Raw genomic sequence first — 13,756 nt, forward strand, 5'->3', positions numbered from 1 at the left:
TAACCGAAATGCTTTTTTAAGGAATTACGTAGGTTTATCAACAACTATTGATCCTATTTTCAAGTTTACTTACAATTTGTAAATTATACCTTTGTTACAAGTTCAGTCTCATAATCGTTTTAATGGCCTACTTATCTACTTTTGCGATGTTGTCACACGTAAAACACGATCTTTTTAAGAAGCGCAAATGTCATGCAGAGTATGCAACATGCATACACCATCCCAAGACCACAGGTGTTTCAAGTTGAAAAAGTACTTAAACTTAATTACAAACTTCAAAACATGACATTTCAAAAAATGACATTGCCACAAAATTTTAAATATGAAATCGATGCATTTTATTATTCGTGTAATCTTTCATTCGAATAAAAAATAGTGTTCGATACGAGGGCGAAAATTTGTTTTTCGCCCTTGTATCGAAAACTACTATTGAATGGCTCCAAGAGCAGATAAAAAAATGGCCCGACACTTATAAGCTCCGAGGAGATTATGGGCCGCCAATTTAATTAAATTAACTTCGCCGTCAAATTAGCGTTAATTTATCAAAACCGGTTTAGCCGATGGAAATTTGCGTCCAAATAAGGCCACAATAACGATCTATAAGCTGCATATTTCCATGCTAAAACACATTCGATTCCCTTCTATTCTATTCTATAGACATTCCATTCCTTCTGTGCATTGTTCCACTGCATTTGCCGAACTGATCCTAATGGAAATGTGTGTTCAATCAGCTATAATGTTTGTGCTTTAAACGATGGCGAAATTAATAATTTAAACGTATCGACCCGAATGCAAGCTCGAAATTGCGCTTTCTCTGGCCAAGCAAACAGTAGCTGATTCAGTGGATTCTGGATGGCTGCTCAGTTCGCACGAGCGGATAAAGAGACTTTATTCGATTGATTGAAACCGACTGCTACTTACATTGTTAAAGGCCAGCTTCATGTTGAAGCCGCTGGGCGACAACCACTCGAAGAGGAAGATGGTGAAAGTGGCCGCATGGATCGCCACCAAACCCACCAGCATCCAGGAGGCGGCATCGAACGGTTCCAGAAAAGCGGTAGGCGATATGATTCCGGTGCGTTTCGCCACCACAATGGCTATTCCGGTCTCCATAAATGGCACACTGAAATCGACCTGGAAAACAACGAAAACTGTAGTTTCTCCAAATCGCTTCGATCACGCACATTTAGTCGGTGCACGTGGCGTTTACGCGCGCTGAAATTGGATAGCAAACATTCCGCTGAATAAATCCGATTGCTTTTTGTGATTCTGGCGGCCAAAAAAGTGTCAGCAACTTTTGGTCGAGTGGAAAATCGGCAGCGCTCAGCTGCTGTTAGTTCAGTGCAAAATCCACGTCGTGTGATTATTCAGGCGAAAATCAACAAAGAAGTCCGGAAATTTGCCACGTCCGAATGCATTTCCAGGTTGTTTGACTTGTAAAGTCCTGGCTGGATTTTCGGCTGCAGTTAAAATAAAACTCAATTTCCCGCAGCAAATATCGTTCGCTTAAGCGCTGTTTGGATTAGTTGGGCACACCGTGTAAATAAGGACATATTTGTACGAAGTTCAATCGTGGCGTTTGCCAACAAGAAAAACGGTGTCAAACTGCAAGCCCCGAATATGCGGGCAAAAAGCAAAATGTTCGTTTTTGAGGGCCGAGGACAAAAATCAAATTTTTGACTGCATTTCTGTAACTGGTAGCAAAATAACAAACAAGCGGACGGAACTTTTAGCAAGTCGGCAAAAATCAGGCACTGGGGCGATCTAAGTGAAATTTTCAGGATTTTGAAACTCAACTGTTTTCTATCCATTGCAATTTCAAGTAGTTACTTGCGTTCCACTGGAAGTTATGTATTTTTCAAGGAGAGCAACACGTGCGTTTTTATTTCAGTTACCATGTAATAGTCATTTCTGACTGATGTTCTGCAAGTCGACAAAAATCAGTGATACGGGCGATTTAAGGGAAAGTTTCGGGATATTGAGACGCAACTGTCTTCTATACACTGCAAAAGTTTTCGGTAGCTAGTTCGTTTAAATGCAAAATTATGATTTTTTTAAACAGAGGGTGCAGTGGTGTGATCGCGCCTATTTGGAAGCCAACTTTCTCCAAGTCGAAAAAAATCAACGAATAAGGCGATATAAGCGAAATTTTCAGGATCTTGAGACGCAACTTTCTTCTATACACTGTGTTAGTTTTAAGTAGCTAATTCCTTTAAATGCAAAGTTATGATTTTTTGAAGCAGAGCGTGCAGTGGTCTGGTCGCACTTGTTTTGAAGCCAACTTTCCCCAAGTCGACAAAATTCAATAATTAGGGCGATTTAAGCAAAATTTTCAGGATATTGAAACGCAACTGTCTTCTATACACTGCGATAGTTTTAAGTAACGAATTCTTTTAAATGCAAAGTTATGATTTTTTGAAGCAGATCGTGCAGTGGTCTGGTCGCACTTGTTTTGAAGCCAACTTTCCCCAAGTCGACAAAATTCAATAATTAGGGCGATTTAAGCAAAATTTTCAGGATATTGAGACGCAACTGTCTTCTATACACTGTGTTAGGTTTAAGTAGCTAATTCCTTTAAATGAAAAGTTATGATTTTTTGAAGCAGATGGTGCAGTGGTCTGGTTGCGCTTATTTTGAAGCTAACTTTCTCCAAGTCGACAAAAATCAACGATTAGGGCGATTTAAGCAAAACTTTCAGGATATTGAGACGCAGCTGTCTTCTATACACTGCAAAAGTTATCGGTAGCTAATTCCGTTAAATACAAAGTTATGATTTTTTGAAGCAGAGGGTGCAGTGGTCTGGTCGCGCTTATTTTGAAGCCAACTTTCTCCAAGTCGACAAAAATCAACGATTCGGGCGATTTAAGCCAAAATTTCGGGATATTGAGATTCAATTGTCTTCTATAGACTGTAAAAGTTTTAAATAGTTACTTCCATAAGGTACAAAGTTTTGAATTTTTTATGCCGAGGATGCAGTCGTATGGTCGCCCTTATTTTTAGGTCAACGGTCTACAAGTCCGCTAAAAGCAATCATTAGGACGATTTACGCGGAATTTGTAAAATGTTGAGACTGAAATGTATTCTATAGACTGTAAAAGTTTCAAGTACCTACTTTCTTTAAATGCAAAGTTTTGATTTTTTTTATGTCGAGGGTGCAGTGCAACGTTATCCAAGTCGGCAAAAATCAAGAATATTGATGATTTCAGCGAACTTTTCAGTCTTTTTCGTGCTCGGAAAAGGCAGCACAACAAATACATTAAAGTGCATCGGATGTCATTTTGTCCTAAAAGTATTGATCAATCGAAATTTTGCGCAATAAAAAGCGCACTTTCCCGCATCAAATCAACAGTCCTAAGGTGATCTACAAGACAAACGCAAACGACTTTATGTACCCAGAACAACAATGATTTTACTATTGAGAACCGGTAAAAACAACCAGAAAAAAAGGAAATTTTGCATCCAAGCCTATCTGAAAAGACGCATAATTAATCCAGAACCCATCACTCATCGCGACCGCTCCATTAGAGTAATCCATTTGTCCGGAATGCGTGCTAGCAAAAAAAAGGACGTCTCATTTTCACGAAGGTGTTTTAAAGGAAATTGGCGCTGCGCTTAAAGGCGCCGATGCCAGAGGAAAACTGGCGAGTTTCCACGCCTTCGTCTATTTGTCCCCGAATAAGCTCCAAAGAAAAACTGCTCGGCTTATTTATTCGGAAATTCCTCTGCTGCCGATTTACGCCTCGTGGATCCATCTTTGGATCGGCGCGTTTCTTCACAAATGAATTTACACAGCACACGGTTGCACACCCAAAAAAAATTGGCCGCCCGAAACACCATAATAAACGCAATTTGAGGCTTTAGGGGCGGCAGCGGAACGTTTCTTCATCGCTGGAACGAATGAAAAATGCCGGCTCGTTTCAGCCAACTTAATAAATACAGAACAAAGCGCGATAGAGATTTATCAGCCTAAACTACACGATTGTATTCATTTTCTGCCATGTCAGCAGATAGCTAAGGTTTATCAATTTGGGGTTATAATGTCAATAAAAAAGACCAATTTCTCGTTGACAATATTGACATTTTGAAAACGTGCATTCCTGCATTTAACGGATCCTAACCCAACCCAATGTCAATGTCTGCTAGCTGTCGCTAATATTCTGTCAAATTGACAGAGATCATTTTTCAACGTGTGGCAGTTCCATTATTATTTTCTCCGTTGGAACCGGCTGCTGTTCGCCAGCTAATAATCGCGCACTTTTAGGGGTTAGAAGAGAGCAATGCTGAATAAATGGCCGTCACTTCCGCCGTCCCATTGGACGGCTTTCGCTCCGTGATCCTCGCGCTCGTTTTTCGCTTTAGTTTGAGCTCAACCAGCCCGAAAATGGGCCCCAATAATGCGAATCTTGGAATTCAGGAAACACGTTTCTTTTCGCGAAATTCTGCCAGGTTGAGAATTTTCAGGCAGCCGCTGCTGACGTTAATTAGTCCTAATTGAAACAGAATCGGCAAGCAAACCAGTTTCAACTTGTAATGTAGCTGGCCTTGAAAGCGTGGCCAAATTTAATGCAATTTGTGTAAATTTTTGTTTCCTTCTCCGCCCAGTCTATAGAGGATAAATCAATTAGCTACTTATAAAGCCGACGTTTACACAGTGTGGAGCTCAGAAAAGGGGAATTGCGAATTTAATTTATTACCGGCACGTCATTGGGGATCAGACAAAACCTTGTTTAGTGGTCGGAGAATCTGAAAGGTTTTCTCGAGAACAAATTCACAGTTTTATGATCGTTCCGATCTACAGCTGTAAGCTGTCATAAAACACCTTTAAGCCTTGTTTTATGTAAAACATACTTGTCATAAGCCTTGTTCTATGTAAAACACTAATCAGTTGTAAACACTAATCAGCTAGAGCTTTGCAACTCAACCGGTTCTCTAAATTTGAGCGAAAGACTAAGAGCGGTTTAAAAAATTCTCATTAATCTTGAATTTCCGCGATTTCCGTAAAAACTAGAAAACTTTCTAAAACGAGGTTTTATATGAGAAAGTGCGCAATTTAAGGCACTATCCTGTAATGAAACATAGAGCCTTGCAGGTCAACCAGTTCTCTAAATTTGAACAAAAGACTAAGAGCGGTTTTAAAAATTCCCATTAATCTTGAATTTCCGCGATTTGCGTTAAAACTAAAAAACTTTCTAGAACGGGGTTTTACATAAGAAAATGCGCCATTTAAGGCTCTATCCCGCAATGAAAGCAAGAGCTTTGCAGCTCAACCGGTTCTCTAAATTTGAGCGAAATACTAAGAGCGGTTTTAAAAACTCTCATTAAACTTGAATTTCCGCAATTTGCGTAAAAACTAGAAAACTTTCTAGAACGAGGTTTTATATGAGAAAGTGCGCAATTTAAGGCTCTATCCCGCAATGAAAGCTAGAGCTTTGCAACTCAACCGGTTCTCTAAATGTGAGCGAAAGACTAAGAGCGGTTTTAAAAATTCTCATTAATCTTGAATTTCCGCGATTTGCGTAAAAAATAGAAAACTTTCTAGAACGGGGTTTTACATGAGAAAATGCGCCATTTAAGACTCTATCCCGCAATGAAAGCAACAGCTTTACAGCTCAACCAGTTCTCTAAATTTGAGCGAAAGAGTAATAGCGGTTTCAAAAATTCTCATTAATCTTGAATTTCCGCAATTTGCTTAAAAACTAGTAAACTTTCTAGAACAAGGTTTTATATGAGAAAGTGCGCAATTTAAGGCTTTATCCCGCAATGAAAGCTAGAGCTTTGCAACTCAACCGGTTCTCTAAATGTGAGCGAAAGACTAAGAGCGGTTTTAAAAATTCTCATTAATCTTGAATTTCCGCGATTTGCTTAAAAACTAGAAAACTTTCTAGAACGAGGTTTTATATGAGAAAGTGCGCAATTTAAGGCTCTATCTCACAATGAAAGCTAGAGCTTTGCAGCTCAACCGGTTCTCTAAGTTTGAGCGAAAAACTAAGAGCGGTTTTAAAAATTCACATTAATCTTGAATTTCCGCGATTTGCGTAAAAACTAGTAAACTTTCTAGAACGTGGTTTTATATGAGAAAGTGCGCAATTTAGGGCTTTATCCCGAAATGAAAGCTAGAGCTTTGCAACTAAACCGGTTCTCTAAATGTGAGCGAAAGACTAAAAGCGGTTTTAAAAATTCTCTTCAATCTTGAATTTCCGCGATTTGTGTAAATACTAGAAAACTTTCTAAAACGATGTTTTATGTGAGAAAGTGCGCAATTTAAGGCTTTATACCGAAATGAAAGCTAGAGCTTTGCAACTCAACCGGTTCTCTAAATGTGACTGAAAGACTAAGAGCGGTTTTAAAAATTCTCATTAATCTTGAATTTCCGCGATTTGCTTAAAAACTAGAAAACTTTCTAGAACGAGGTTTTATATGAGAAAGTGCCCAATTTAAGGCTCTGTCTCGCAATGACAACTGGAAAGTCTAAGAGCGGATTTAAATCAGCCGTCAGCCTTAAACCTCCCTATTTTGACCTCTAGAGGCAAATTCGCCAAGACCAAACACCCAAAAATCAAAATAGCCATTTGCAAACAATGAGCAATTTTCAACTGTTTTTGTAGCATTTTTGTTCCCGTTTTCGCCCCAATATCGCTTAGGCAAGCCCGAACTACAGGAACGGGATGAATCCGAAAAAGTGCCGCCCTTCGAAAGTGGATTCGGGGGTCCAATGGGGTTATGAATTTTTAACACTTTGGAGCGCCCTTAAGGGCGCCGCCCCACTCGAGGATTCTTCAACTTCTGCGAGAAAATGCGGATCGCGATCGATGCGTCAGAGTTCAACTCGATATCCGGACAATCTGCTTTATAGCGCCGAAAACTTTAATTCCAGGATTAAAAAACTGTCCAGTCGAAGACCTTTTCCGCTCTGAGAGCCTGCATGGATCCTCATCAAAGTGGGAAATTTAGAGATATTTGAAAACAAAAGAGAAAATTGGCTTCTTACCTTCGCAGGATTACGACTTGCAATCCCGTGGGTCCAAACATTGTAGGCAAAGTGCCGAAGGCACGAAACGCCTCTTTCAGACGTCCAGAGGGTGCAATCGAATCATCGGCCAGAACAGGCCGACCGTCATAAAACTGCCAGCTGTAAACCAGCCCTAAGGGGTCGAGATTGAGGGCGCCTCGTAACTCGCGACTCTCCTCGACTCGAAGAAAACGCCGCCCGACTCTTACCGGGCATGGAGAAACTTCGAGGTCAACACTAATTCCATTTACCCGAGCATAATATATATGGATGTGGACATAAGTTCTGCTCAAACTCGCCCGAAGCAAAGTTTCACCGTACGTTCCCGTTTTGCGGGAGTCGTCGCGCAAAATAGCTGCCATTCTTCTTCGAGTGCGATCAATTCAACTTACCACTGCTTCCCGTTCCGCGTTGATGGTAAGCGACGTCAACACCATGTCGGTCTTGCGGTTCACCAGGTCCGCAATCAGCCCGTTCCATCTCCCGTTCTGATTGGTGCCCCACTTGCCATCCTCCACTCGCACCAGTTCGTAGGTGAAGCCCAACTCTTCGGAGAACTTCTGAAGCAAATCCACACAGAAACCGGAACAGCATTGGTAGTAGCTGCCGTTGCGGTGCGCTTGCGCCATATCCACTCTGGAAACAAGCACCTCAATGTCATTTTTTTTCGTTCTTCTGCAGCTGCACCAACGCAAATTTAAGTGGTTAATCTGGAGCGTATTGAGGAATTTTCAAAGATTTTTTTCCTACGTTTTTGTTAACTGCTGTCCTGGAACTTGAACGAAAATTTGTCTTTGTCCACTTGGTGTATTGAGAATGAAATGCGATTTTCAAAAAACCAGCCAAAACTGCATTTTCAACACACCACCAGTGGCGCACTGAGGAATTTTCAAAGATTTTTTCCCTACGTTTTTGTTAACTGCTGCCCTGGAACTTGAACGGAAATTTGTCTTTGTCCACTTGGTGTATTGAGAATGAAATGCGATTTTCAAAAAACCAGCCTAAACTGCATTTTCAACACACCACCAGTGGTGTACCGAGGAATTTTCAAAGAGTTTTTCCCACGTTTTTGTTAATTGCTGTCCTGGAATGCGAACGAAAATTTGTCTTTGTCCACTTGGTGTATTGAGAATGAAATGCGATTTTTCAAAAAACCAGCCAAACTGCATTTTCAACACACCACCAGTGGCGCACTGAGGAATTTTCAAAGATTTTTCCCTACGTTTTTGTTAACTGCTGTCCTGGAACTCGAACGAAAATTTGTCTTTGTCCACTTGCTGTATTGAGAATGAAATGCGATTTTTCAAAAAACCAGCCAAAACTGCATTTTCAACACACCACCAGTGGCGTACTGAGGAGATTTCAAAGCGCCTGCCCACAAAAACTGGTCGATTCTCACAATATCGGCGATGAAACCAGAAGGGATTTTGCTTGCAGCATCACAGGACAAGAATTTCCTCTAAAGACAGTCAAAGTTGCAGTGACAACATGCAAACAGTGCTGCCCTAAGGAATTTTCAAAGCCCCTCCCCATAAAAACCGAACATTTGTCTGAAAACCGCTGCTATGGAACCAAAGGGAATTTTTTACTTCTTCTTGGCGCATTCAGAAGACAAAATGTTCCTGTAAAATCGGCCAGAATGGCAGTTTCAACACGAAACCAGAGGCGCACTGACAATTTTCCGAAGAAAACCTATGGATTTTTTTGGAAAATCCCGTCGTTTTTATCTTCCGCTTAGTCCATTGCAAAGACAAGACTTTCCTCTAAAAGTGACCCCAATGGCAGTTTAAACGCACAGCCAGTGGCGCACTGACAATTTTTCGGAACACGGCCCTACAAAGTTTGGAAATTTTTAAAAAATCGCTGCTCTGGAACCAAACGGATTTTTTCTCTGCCGCTTAGTCTATTGCGAAGACAAGACGTTCCTCTGAAAACTACCAACATTGCAGTTTTCGTTGGGCATTTTTTTGAAAACCTCTGCTAAAAAACTGCTTTTTCCATCTAAAACTAAAATATTGCCCCAGCAGCCGTAAAATAGAACAATCAAGGAACTTCCCAAAAATGTAATGGTAACGCGACGTTCCAAGCGACTAAACGCTTTAGATGACTCAGGAAAAACACGAAGAAACTGAAAGATTTTCAATGCTGAATTTAACCCGAAAAAAACTGCAATCCAATGAGTCAATCCAGAGCGCAGCCGCACAACTTGAGGCGATTTTCCTCGTTTCTTGCTCGAAAATACTCAACCAGCTAAAGAAAGCGACGCTTTGCCCAAGCAATTCGCTGCAATAGTGAAACTATTCGTCGACATTGTTACGCGTTTAAGCCGGTCGTGCAGGAAATTCTGCCGAGCCTCACGCGCCTCAATCGCCTTTTTGCTAGAAAGCAGGAGATACGGGAGGAATGGCTGGCGAAGCCCCCGAAGGAAATAGCGCACGTACCAGGCCAAACTTGGCCCGAAATAAAACATCAGAGGGCCGTCTAAGCGAGCAACTGGAGGAGAATGGACCGAATATGCATAAACTACCATTAAATCCACTCGAAAATTTCAGCAAACCCCATTAAAAGTCGAAGAACTAATGGGCGAACTTTACCGGTTCGGTTTGTCTCGGCTTTGGCAAAGCGAATATGCCGAATCAAGGCGTAATGGAATTACCCCGTTACCGAGACTTGGAGGCGAAAACTTTGACTTATGGTGCGCCAACAAAACGAAATAAACTTGCCTCAACATGGCAAGTTTCCATCGCAAAAGCAAGAGCATTAAACGGGCTTTGGGCACAATGCGTCCCACAGAAGAGATGTGCACTGGCAAAGATCATAAAGTCGCCTTCAGGTCAATTAAATTGTCTTTTCCTTTGTGCTCAACTACGCGAAAGGAAAAACTCACATGCAGCACGCCCTAGATCAACGCGACCCCAGCATAACCTTGACGAAGTTTTCCGGCGTTTGGATCCTGTTTCGAATCAACCTCGTAGCCAAACTGACGTGTTCCTGATGCGGGTGAGACAGAGAGTCACAGAGCGGTTGCCCTGGAAACGAGAGTGTTTTTGTCGCACACTGTCGATGTACCAGGGTCGGTTCAATTGAACGTTCGCTTGAAAGGGGTGAGATTCTCACTTTTCCCACCAGGAACACTTTTGAAACTGATCAGCCACATGCGGCTTTAACGCGCCTGCAAATGCCAGCCACTCGGGCTTGCGAAACGTCGGCCGGAGATTCTTTTCCTGCGGAAAAGTCCCCATTTTCTTATCGCCCCTGATAATTTCGCCGGTCCCGGATTAGCCGCGACCAGCCACTGCACGAGTTTAGTAAGATTAATCTCGAACTTAGCTGGGGAAGTTTGAGCGTCTTTTTACCGAAAAAAAATGGCATTCTTACCCATAAATAATGCCCAGCTATGCAAGACCGTTTTTTTTGCGTTCTTCTCTTTATCTACGGTTTCGCATTCTGTTCTTTGCGCCATTTATCACGTCGCTTCCTTTGTTTCACTATCTGGGCAGAGCCTCGCTTATTTATATTTGTGCGTTAAATAGTTGAAGACTTTAAGGCTTCGAGGAAAAATTACCGTTTTCTGGCCGGTTTTAGCGAGAGTTTTTGCCCCTAGTGAAAACCTTCCTTAATCCCTTGTCGATACTAAAAAAGAATTAGTCAAATTCACCCGTCCAACTTGCAAAGTGTAAACGCCAATTATCCGGGCCATTTAACGGCTGTAAAAGCAAAAAAATGCATTTTTCGGCCCGACCATAATCGAATTACGTTGTAGAGTGACGGAAAACTGGGCAATTCGGGACTGTTAATTAAATCGTCAAAGCGTGCAACAAAAACCCTTAATAACCGCAGTCTCTAATGAGCCCCTTGGCACGGCCATCATCTCCATCTCACCATTAAATCCCTCTATAATCCGGCCAATGTTTCATAATTATTATTCCGAGAGGCTCCTTTTCATTATAGAGCAGCACACAAAGGAATCGTTCCTTTGACTCCAAACGGCCTTCACCGTGTCTCAGCTGGCTTCGTTCTTCTCAATTCACCCAGACGAATCTGGGTGAATTTTTTTTGCTCTTGATCTCTGAATGGATCACACGCTTCTCTATCAGCTCCAGGAAATTATTAGCATTAACGCCGGGACCAATTGGACATTTGGCTCTAATCCACTCTTAAAATGCAAATTTCGCACTCTAACCAGCCAATGATGGAATCTCTGAACAATTTAAACCGATCGACTTTCCCCATTGTGGAATTGAACGTGTGGTCGGGCCTTAGGACGAGTAAATATGCTAATTGGTGCTGTAACTTTGATTAAATCTCACGCAATATTCGCGCTAAGTTAGTTTGGGTTGTTTGTGATTTTGCCTTTTCGTATGCTAATCCAGATCGAAGCAGAAGAAAATGCAGCCGGGTGTTTTGCCGGCGCCAGTAGCTGGCATCCTCAGAGGCGGTTTGTTCGGCGCAGCAACCACGATCACATGCAAGTTCTTTCAAAAATCACCGGGATGTTGGAAATTAATGCGCTCTTGTTCGGTTTCTCACTGAAGATTGGGCTAGGCAAATGCCAAATTTCAACTCAATATGTAGTTTGCAAGTTTTGAATTTTTTTAGACAAACGCGCTCTGTTTGATACGCAAGTTTCAAATGGAGGTTTGAGAAATTTTCCCAAATCATCAGGAAATGGAAAATGATTGTGGTTTTGTACACATTTTCACTAGGGATGCGTTTACCCCGTTAGGGCCTCAAACTGCCGCAGTCTGCAATTTATGATTTTTGCACTATTGGAAACGCAATTTTTCCATGAAAGTTTGAGAAATTTTCAAAAATTACTTGGAAACTGAAAATTGCTGCAATTTTGCCCACGTTCTCACTAAGCACTCGTCGTCTACACAAATATTAAACTGCATCCCTCTTCCTACAGCAGTCTACGACTTTTTTAAGACAAACGCGCACTATTTAAAACGAAATTTTTAAATAAAGTTTGGGAATTTTTTTAAAATCACTGGGAAATGGAAATGGCTGCGGTTTTGCAGACTTTCTCACTAAGTACGTCCTTTACACATGCAACAATTTTCAGCCGTCTCAGTACTATTAGAAAAATTATTTTCCACGAGGGACTAAAAGTAAAAACATCGCATTTTCCACTACTTGAATCGCATCAAATGCAAAACGTTTCAATTCAAATTCCCGTTCTATTAAACCCGCCCTGGTAAAACGGCAGGGTGCGACCAGAACACACTGATTTCCATGGAAACCGCTCTGTTATTCTCTCTCTGGACCGCAGTTGGACTACGTCAGTTTGACTACGAGGTGTGTCGCAAAAAATGACTCAGTCGGCTTCAAAAACACCGTACTATTTGGTACATTCTGATGGAAAGACAGAATGGAAAATTAGCGCAACAATTAAACGATTTCCTCGCCCTTAAAATAAAATGTCCACCGTCAGTTGTCGTTGTTATCCAGACATTTGCGCGTTTTCCATTTATCTCGCCATGCCAAGCGCAACCCAAACAGCATTTCCACATTTTCCACTATAATAAAGTTTATCTATCAAACGCAGACTCGCGTAATGGAATGGTGCAAACGTGTAATTCCGATGTCGGGCCATCTCGTTCCACTATCTGTAAAATCGGGAATCATTAGTTGGGCACGTCGCACGAGAAAGTTGCTGATTTTAAAATATCGAGATTAATTTCGATGCAAAAGCTGGTGCTATCGAGGTGTCAGCGATCGTCTGATTGATGGATTTCCCAGCGGCATCTCCTAGATGAGATTTTGCCCGGCGGAATTTCATTAATGGCAATTTATTGAAACCGACCATTGTGCGATCAAACTTCACCTTTCCATTGATTGCAAACTTGAAACGTATCCAGAACGAGGAAATTTGCATCGTTCCACACCTTTTCCCGCATCCAGACCGGTTGTAAAAGGCACAAAACACCGCTGGGTTTTACCAGTATTTACTTAGGCAAACTCCCAATTAAGGCGGCCGATACCAAAGCGAAATTGTGAGCAATCAGGCGAACAAGACGCTCGTTAAAACTGCAAAGAACTTGCCAAGTTCGGCATCTGTTGAATTGGGGAAATATTTGTGGAAAACTGTGTGCAAAGTCACCGTGAACTGAACTTCCCGGGGGAAAATCGTCCAGCTTTCAGCGCGCATTTCGTAAAAAGCAACACGCCCATTTCTTCTAGAATACCAGTTGTATTGTGCACCCCAATTACTGCCACCAGCAGGGAAACTTCCTCAATCATTCAGTCTTGCATAAATGCTGGACGCGAAACTTCCTCGGCAACAGCTTTCAGCCATCAAAAGCCTTCGAATGCTGGAAGTTATGACTCTGAAGCCCTGGCAACATCCACTCCCAAACTATATTTATTGGCAAACTGTTCCAGAACTTTATTGTTTTAGTAAGCGTCAGCTTTTACAGCTTATTGATTGGGCGACAACACCGGTACCTACTTGCCCATGTGGTCTCATCAGGTGGGTTTTGCCCTGAAAAACTCCCCGTTTTTCCGCTAGCGTATTTTATGTATAAGTAGTAGGCATGGGTAACACTGTGTTGAGTGTTGTTGCCCGGTTAGAGTTACAACTCTCTAGTCTCACTGCGCCGCACTTTGAATTGCGCTTAGCATTTAAAGTTTTGCCAAAGAAAAGGTCTGCAAATTTTTTATGAGTAACGTTTTGCCAAGTAGGTGAGTGAACCGGTGAGTTACTGCGCTGGTGAAACTTCACTGACGCCGTATTTTCGTCAACAC

The 13,756-nt window shown here is 41.8% G+C and overlaps 1 protein-coding gene across 1 annotated transcript in view; it reads right to left on the reverse strand.

The window, feature by feature from the left end:
• LOC109542203 (glutamate receptor ionotropic, NMDA 2B) overlaps positions 1 to 13,756 on the reverse strand; it is a gene marked incomplete in the record, with an annotated part of 42,080 nt that overhangs the window by 6,287 nt on the left and 22,037 nt on the right. Inside the window, 2 exon segments of the mRNA XM_048669975.1 lie at positions 922 to 1,134; positions 7,402 to 7,645. Coding sequence (XP_048525932.1) covers positions 922 to 1,134; positions 7,402 to 7,645 — 457 coding nt within the window.

The sequence above is a fragment of the Dendroctonus ponderosae genome, unplaced genomic scaffold, assembly GCF_020466585.1.
Source record: "Dendroctonus ponderosae isolate FM_Combo_2020 unplaced genomic scaffold, Dpon_F_20191213v2 Dpon_F_20191213_9, whole genome shotgun sequence".
NCBI classification, from domain to species: domain Eukaryota; kingdom Metazoa; phylum Arthropoda; class Insecta; order Coleoptera; family Curculionidae; genus Dendroctonus; species Dendroctonus ponderosae.